The 8,001-nt window shown below is 45.9% G+C and overlaps 1 protein-coding gene across 2 annotated transcripts in view; it reads right to left on the reverse strand.

Annotated features, from left to right (window-relative positions):
* Nucleotides 1–232: 232 nt before the first annotated feature.
* LOC117398293 (3-methyl-2-oxobutanoate dehydrogenase [lipoamide] kinase, mitochondrial-like) overlaps nt 233–8,001 on the reverse strand; it is a 14,312-nt gene continuing 6,543 nt past the window's right edge. Inside the window, exons 7-12 of one of the 2 annotated variants that reach the window (XM_034912899.2) lie at nt 7,337–7,378; nt 6,223–6,296; nt 5,380–5,508; nt 4,621–4,710; nt 3,449–3,610; nt 233–1,196 (exon numbers count right to left, since the gene is read on the reverse strand). In XM_034912899.2, coding sequence (XP_034768790.1) covers nt 1,052–1,196; nt 3,449–3,610; nt 4,621–4,710; nt 5,380–5,508; nt 6,223–6,296; nt 7,337–7,378 — 642 coding nt within the window. In that variant the 3' untranslated portion in view covers nt 233–1,051. The remainder of the gene's footprint in view (nt 1,197–3,448; nt 3,611–4,620; nt 4,711–5,379; nt 5,509–6,222; nt 6,297–7,336; nt 7,379–8,001) is intronic. The other variant, XM_033997271.3, reaches the window with a different exon arrangement.

Raw genomic sequence — 8,001 nt, forward strand, 5'->3', positions numbered from 1 at the left:
TTGTAACCCAGCAGTGTGGAGTAGTGGTTAGGGGCTCTGGACTCTTGACCGGAGGGTCGTGGGTTCAATCCCAGGTGGGGGGGACACTGCTGCTGCACCCTTGAGCAAGGTACTTTACCTAGATTGCTCCAGTAAAAACCCAGCTGTATAAATGGGGAATTGTATGTAAAAATAATGTGATATCTTGAGAGAGAAAAAAAAACACAAATGACTCATTTGCAAACACAAGCAATTACAGAAAAAAAACACACCATTTATTAATTTTGAAACCGTTTATTATTATTTTTTTGTTGTGGTGTTTCAGATATTACACGTGAAACTCCTCATCGTCACAAAATGTCGTGGGTTGCGATTCATCTGATGGTGAATCATTTAACAAACATCTTAGGTAGTTATTACACGTTTACATCTGCCCCCAAGCAGTCAGGGAGGGGTGTAAATCTATCAGAACTTGACAGGACGGCCTGCATGCAAACCGAGAGAAATTCAATTTCCGTTTGGTAAATTGTTAAAACGTTTTAATTAGGCAACGAAAAAGGTCTCATGCATTTCACCATTTGTGGCTGGCCCAGTGTCATTAATTAAAAATCAGACCAGAGCATTTAACTTCGATTTTCAGTTCCAGTGATTTGATTTCGTACAGAAGCGAGCGTTCTGATAGATTTGTGTGTCAAAATGGGGTGAGCACCCCTCTGCACCAGGTCTGAAACTGGGGTCCTTGGCACGGGTCTGAAAGGTCCCCGATAATTCTCCAAAAACGTTGTGGAACAACATATACATTTACTGTAAAGAAAAATGTTCTTTCACAGCTGAAAGACAGGCCTTAAACAATATATACATAAAAAAAACAGGGCTGGGAATCAGTCTCGCGTTCCACAGCAGTGTGATCCAGTCCTGGTTTCACTAGGAGTTTAATTATAAGACACACCTGAGCTTGTTACCTAGACACACTGGGGGCTGATCAAGCTGGTAGTAAAACCTGGAATGGATCACACTGCTGTGCAGGTTAGATTGTGAAGGTTTCCTGGTCTGTGTGAGGTGATGAGTGGATTTAAATTCGAAAGCTCTCCCCCTTTCCCTCGATGTGTCTGAATCGCAGATAAACGTCCGTCCCAATCCCTTGCAGTGACTGAATGGTGAGGGACCCCCCCAGGTATTCTGCGTAGGCGCGGGACGTGGGCAACCCAAAACCGAAACTACAGCGGGAGGGGGGGAGAGAGAGAGAGAGGGGGGGGGTTAGAATTCAAGTCAAGGATCGATCCAGCACTTCAAAACTGCAAGAGACAGATTTTCATTACTTTCAGCAATTTGATCATTATGCTTAGAAATGACAGCAATTATTTTAGGGGTTTCGAAATTCAGCACTAACTTGAGTATTTAATAGTTATGAAAACCCCACTAGAAGTCTTTCTCAGCGTCTTCAGGGACTCCCATTCCACAGCAGTGTGATCCATTCCAGGTTTTACTACCAGCTTGATCAGCCCCACAGTGTGTCTAGCTAACAAGCTCAGGTGTGTCTGATTATTAAACTCCCAGTGAAACCAGGACTGGATCACACTGCTGTGCAGCGGGAGTCTGATTCCCATCCCTGTGATATCCAGCATTATTATTGCAGGGCTGGTAATCAGACTCCTATTGCACAGCAGTGTGATCCATTCCAGGTTTTACTACCAGCTTGATCAGGCCCCAGTGTGTATACAGCTGTGGACAAAAGTTTTGCATCACCTAGAAATTTAGGATTGAGACAATTAAAAAAAAAAAAAAAAAAGTCTATCGGAAGCCATAATAGCAGTCCAGTAGTATTTCATGTTAGATTTCAGAAATGTCACATTTTTCCAGTCAGTTTTTTCAATGTTAAGTATCTGGAAAACTACAAAGCGCTGGGTGTGCAATTCAATATGTTAACAAGGGAACATTATTCAGCAGCTTTCACTGGACTCTATGAAGCTGAGGGAGTTCATTCTATATAGAGGGTGTGCAATTCAATATGTTAACAAGGGAACATTATTCAGCAGCTTTCACTGGACTCTATGAAGCTGAGGGAGTTCATTCTATATAGAGGGTGTGCAATTCAATATGTTAACAAGGGAACATTATTCAGCAGCTTTCATTGGACTCTATGAAGCTGAGGGAGTTCATTCTATATAGAGGGGGTGGAATTCAATATGTTAACAAGGGAACATTATTCAGCAGCTTTCATTGGACTCTATGAAGCTGAGGGAGTTCATTCTATATAGAGGGTGTGCAATTCAATATGTTAACAAGGGAACATTATTCAGCAGCTTTCATTGGACTCTATGAAGCTGAGGGAGTTCATTCTATATAGAGGGGGTGGAATTCAATATGTTAACAAGGGAACATTATTCAGCAGCTTTCATTGGACTCTATGAAGCTGAGGGAGTTCATTCTATATAGAGGGTGTGCAATTCAATATGTTAACAAGGGAACATTATTCAGCAGCTTTCATTGGACTCTATGAAGCTGAGGGAGTTCATTCTATATAGAGGGGGTGCAATTCAATATGTTAACAAGGGAACATTATTCAGCAGCTTTCATTGGACTCTATGAAGCTGAGGGAGTTCATTCTATATAGAGGGTGAAAAAAACGGACTAATTTTTGTGCTGAGTGAATCGTTCTGAGGCTAATCAAGCACATCAACAGCACTAAGCAAAGTGGCGTTAGACCTCTAGCGCCGCCCAGTGGCCTAACTGTGAATAACGGTTTCAGCAGAATTATCCAGCCACAGCTTAAAACAGCATTGTCAGAACGATGGCCCGATACCACCACAAACTAATACAAAGTGACTTGACCATCTAGTGTACAGTTACGGCAGAAAGAAACGCGCACGCGGATTTCTACAGACACGTTTGCGCAAGGAGAGAGTCGTTGTGGAAGAGCTGGAAATTATTATTATTATTATTATTATTATTATTATTATTATTTATTTATTAGCAGACGCCCTTATCCAGGGTGACTTACACTCGTACACAAAAATACATTTCAAGAATCACAGTACAAGTATTAATACAATTAAGAGCAAGATAAATACAATGACTTTGGTTCTAGCAAGTAACTTAGTTTAGTCTCTCTGCAAACACAGGACATAAGGACTTTGCATTGACTCTCGTATAGTGGATTGAAATAGGACTCCCGCTGCACAGCAGTGTGATCCGGTCCTGGTTTCACTAGGAGTTTAATAATCAGACACACCTGAGCTTGTTAGCTAGACACACTGGGGGCTGATCAAGCTGGTAGTAAAACCTGGAATGGATCACACTGCTGTGGAATAGGAGTCTGATTCCCATCCCTGCAATATTAATGATCACAGGGCTGGGAATCAGACTCCCGTTGCAGAGCGGTTTGATCCGTTCCCTGGTTTCACTAGGAGTTGATGGGGACTCTCTTGAAGTTGGGACTAGCCCTGCCTCCTGACCCCCGACCTCTTACCCGTGCATCGGTCCCGACTGGCCGCTGTTGACCATGTCCACCATGTTCCCAAACATAGAGGTCATGCGAGGGTCCTGAGAGCTGGACTCGGCCGTGGTGAAGTGATAATCCATGACCTTCTCCAGGATGCTGTGAGGGACCCCACCCCCACGATCGGAGATCCTGCAGGGGAGAAGAGAGGGGAGAGGGGAGGAGAGAGAGGAGGAGGAGAGGAGGAGAGAGGGGAGGAGGAGAGGAGGGGAGGAGAGGAGGGGAGGAGAGGGGAGAGGAGGAGAGGGAGGAGAGAGGAGGAGAGAGGAGGGGAGGAGGAGAGGAGGGGAGGAGAGGGGAGAGAGCGGAGGGGAGAGGAGGAGAGAGGAGAAAGAGGGGAAAGGGAATAGAGGAGAGGGGATGAGAATAGATGAGGGGAGGGGAGAGAGAACAGGAGGGGAGGAGAGGAGAGAGGGGATGGGAGGAGGAGAGAGAGAGGGGAGAGGAGGAGAGGAGAGGAGAAAGGGAATAGAGGAGAGGGGAAGAGAGAATAGATGAGGGGAGGGGAGAGAGAACAGAGGAGGGGAGGAGAGGAGAGAAGGGAGGGGAGGAGAGGAGAAAGGGAATAAAGGAGAGGGGAAGAGAGAATAGATGAGGGGAGGGGAGAGAGAACAGGAGGGGAGGAGAGGAGAGAGGGGAGAGAGGGGAGAGGAGGAGAGAGAGGGGAGGGGAGGAGAGGAGAAAGGGAATAGAGGAGGGGAAGAGAGAATAGATGAGGGGAGGGGAGAGAGAACAGGAGGGGAGGAGAGGAGAGAGGGGAGGGGAGGAGGAGAGAGAGAGGGGAGAGGAGGAGAGAGAGGGGAGGGGAGGAGAGGAGAAAGGGAATAGAGGAGAGGGGAAGAGAGAATAGATGAGGGGAGGGGAGAGAGAACAGAGGAGGGGAGGAGAGGAGAGAGGGGAGGAGGAGAGAGAGGGGAGGGGAGGAGAGGAGGAGAGGAGAAAGGGAATAGAGGAGAGGGGAAGAGAGAATAGATGAGGGGAGGGGAGAGAGAACAGAGGAGGGGAGGAGAGAGGGGAGGGGGGGAGGAGAGGAGAGGAGAGCAGAGAGAGTATAAACCACAGGACACACTGCGCCCCACCAGGGCTCGGAGTCTGACCCCGCCCCCGGTATAAAGCAGAGAGCTGATTCGCTGTTAGAGTACCTGATGATGATGTCGACGTCGTTGTTGGCGATTGTAACCAGGATGTCCGGAACGTTGTATGGAGTGTCCAGGTGGCTTTCCATCGTCGCTCTGAAGAGGGGATAACGAGTGAGGGAGGGGGAGAGAGGGGGAGAGAGGGAGAGAGAGAGGGAGAGAGGGAGGAGGGAGAGGGAGAGAGAGGGAGAGAGAGAGGGAGAGAGGGAGGAGGGAGAGAGACAGACAGACAGACATAGGGAGAGACAGACAGAGAGAGAGGGGGAGGGAGGGGGGATGACGGGAGGGGGAGACAGGAGGAGGAGGGAGAGAGAGAGAGATAGAGAGGGGAGAGGGGGAGAGAGAGGAACAAACGGAGCGAGGGAGTGAGAGAGACACAGACAGAAACAGACAGTTAGGGAGGGTGAGAGAGAGAGAGAGAGAGGGATTATAATTCAAGTTAAGGATCGATCCAGCACTTCAAACTTCACATTTCTTTAGCAATGTTACCATCAATTAAAAAGTGTATTTTAGTGTTTCAAAATTCAGGAGTGTTTAATAGTTATGATACTACAAACGTTTCCACTAGAAGTCTTTCTCAGGGTCTTCAGTGTCAATTCAACGGCAAACGTTTCCACTAGAAGTCTTTCTCAGGGTCTTCAGTGTAAATTCAATGGCAAACGTTTCCACTAGAAGTCTTTCTCAGCGTCTTCAGTGTAAATTCAATGGCAAACGTTTCCACTAGAAGTCTCTCTCAGCGTCTTCAGTGTAAATTCAATGGCTCACCTCATTGCGTTCTTGAGCAGTTCCGGCAGGATGTAATCCAGAGGCATTGGAATGAATGGAAAGCGAGCCGCGACGTGGCCGTTGATCCGGACGCGGGGAGCGTTCCCGTATTTGTGTTCACACAGACGCCTGGAAAACACACACAAGAGACGGGAATCAGACTCCCGCTGCACAGCAGTGTGATCCAGTCCTGGTTTAGCTAGGAGTTTAATAATAAGACACACCTGAGCTTGTTAGCTAGACACACTGGGGGCTGATCAAGCTGGTAGTAAAACCTGGAATGGATCACACTGCTGCGGAACAGGGAGTCTGATTCCCATCCCTGCAATAACAAAGCTGGTTATCATCACAGGGATGGTAATCAGACTCCTGCTGCACAGCAGTGTGATCCAGTCCTGGTTTCGCTAGGAGTTTAATAATCAGACACACCTGAGCTTGTTAGCTAGACACACTGGGGGGCTGATCAAGCTGGTGGTTTAGAAATTATGTTTTATGAATGAAAAGCACTAAGCTTTTTGTAGTGTTGGCTTGGTTATACATCCCAGCCTGTGTGGTCCAGTGGTTAAAGAAAAGGGCTTGTAACCAGGAGGTCCCCGGTTCAAATCCCACCTCAGCCACTGACTCATTGTGTGACCCTGAGCAAGTCACTTAACCTCCTTGTGCTCCGTCTTTCGGGTGAGACGTAGTTGTAAGTGACTCTGCAGCTGATGCATAGTTCACACACCCTAGCCTCTGTAAATCGCCTTGGATAAAGGCGTCTGCTAAATAAACTAATAATAATAATAATAATAATAATAATAATAATAATAATAATAATATCTGCTGAAGGCGGACAGACAGTACCTGGCGAAATCAACCCATTTCTCAATGATTTTCTTGGGAGACAATCGAGTGCAGATTATGCCAACAAAATCAGGCTGTGGAGAGAGAGAGAGGAGAGGACAGAGAGTTTTGAAGTTCGAAATGCAAAACGTGGATTTGAAATCACCAAAAAGGAGATCTATTCTAATCTCTGTTCTGCTACCTCATCGATCAGGACTCAGGAAATAATAAGAAGTATTTATTTTATTTATTTATTTTTTTATTAAAAGATTTTTGAGAGGGCAGTTCTCTTATAAGAGGGAGGGAGGGAGCAGTTCAGTCTCCGTGCCTCAAGCCTGCCCTGGACTGGAGGGAGCCCCCTTTCTCTTAGAGGGTGAGGGAGGGAGGGAGCAGTTCAGTCTCCGTGCCTCAAGCCTGCCCTGGACTGGAGGGAGCCCCCTTTCTCTTAGGGGAGTGAGGGAGCAGTTCAGTCTGCATGCCTCAATCTGCCCTGGACTGGAGGGAGCCCCCTTTCTCTTAGGGGGGTGAGGGAGGGAGGGAGCAGTTCAGTCTGCATGCCTCAATCTGCCCTGGACTGGAGGGAGCCCCCTTTCTATTAGGGGGGTGAGGGAGGGAGGGAGCAGTTCAGTCTCCGTGCCTCAAGCCTGCCCTGGACTGGAGGGAGCCCCCTTTCTCTTTGAATAGGTTTTATTTAACCTTACTTCCCAAAATACCAAAAGACCAAGTTTTTTGCATTCCTGAGCTCTCAATTACTTCACCAGACCCTTCAATGAACTGATCGTTTACTTAATTAGACCCCTTTGTAATTGTTTTCACCTCTTAATAAACAGATTTCAAGTCAGCCGTAACAGTTTCTAAGTAACTTGAAATCTGCAAACTGTTTATTAAGAGCTGAAGACGATTACAAAGGGGTCTAATTAAGCAAACGATCAGTTCAGTGAAGGGTCTGGTGAAGTAATTGAGAGCTCAGTGGGACTGAAAACCAGTTAGAAACAGACATTATAAAATATAAGGTAAAAAAATATATATCTACAAAAAAACACACAAAAAGTTAAAAATAAAAAATAATAAGTAGGAGAAAGAAAGTGAATGTTTCTTTATTTCTTAATTTCTTTCTTTAGTTTTAAGGGCACACCTTCTTATAGTCAGCTAGCTCCTCTGCGAACCCCAGCACCCCCTGTAAGAGAGAAGCAGACAGAGCTACTGCGGGGAAAGGGGAGCGAGGTGGGGGGAGCAAGACTAGGAGAGCCCCGGGCTTCTTTCGAGGCCTACGCAAAAAACTGTGCCAGAGTCAAAAAAATAAATAAAAAATGAATGAATAACTTGAATAATGTGCTGGAATAAAATCAATATGTATTTTATTTATTTAGTTTTAATTATTTAATCCGGTGGCCTAAAATTAATTTCAATTATTATTATTTTGTTTTATTTAAATTCTATTTTCTAATTGCGGGAGATAAACTTGCTTCCTCTGAGCCTTGGGATTGATTTCCATCAATGCTTGTTTGAATATTTGAGAATTATATCCCATGAAACAGTATGAGCATAGGGAAGCATTGTAAAGCACAGAGAGGTGTGGTAAAGCATAGGGAAGCATTGTAAAGCACAGAGAGGTCTGGTAAAGCATAGGGAAGCATTGTAAAGCACAGAGAGGTGTGGTAAAGCATAGGGAAGCATTGTAAAGCACAGAGAGGTGTGGTAAAGCATAGGGAAGCATTGTAAAGCACAGAGATGTCTGGTAAAGCATAGGGAAGCATTGTAAAGCACAGAGAGGTCTGGTAAAGCATAGGGAAGCATTGT

The sequence above is a fragment of the Acipenser ruthenus genome, chromosome 54 (genome assembly GCF_902713425.1).
Source record: "Acipenser ruthenus chromosome 54, fAciRut3.2 maternal haplotype, whole genome shotgun sequence".
NCBI classification, from domain to species: Eukaryota; Metazoa; Chordata; class Actinopteri; order Acipenseriformes; family Acipenseridae; genus Acipenser; species Acipenser ruthenus.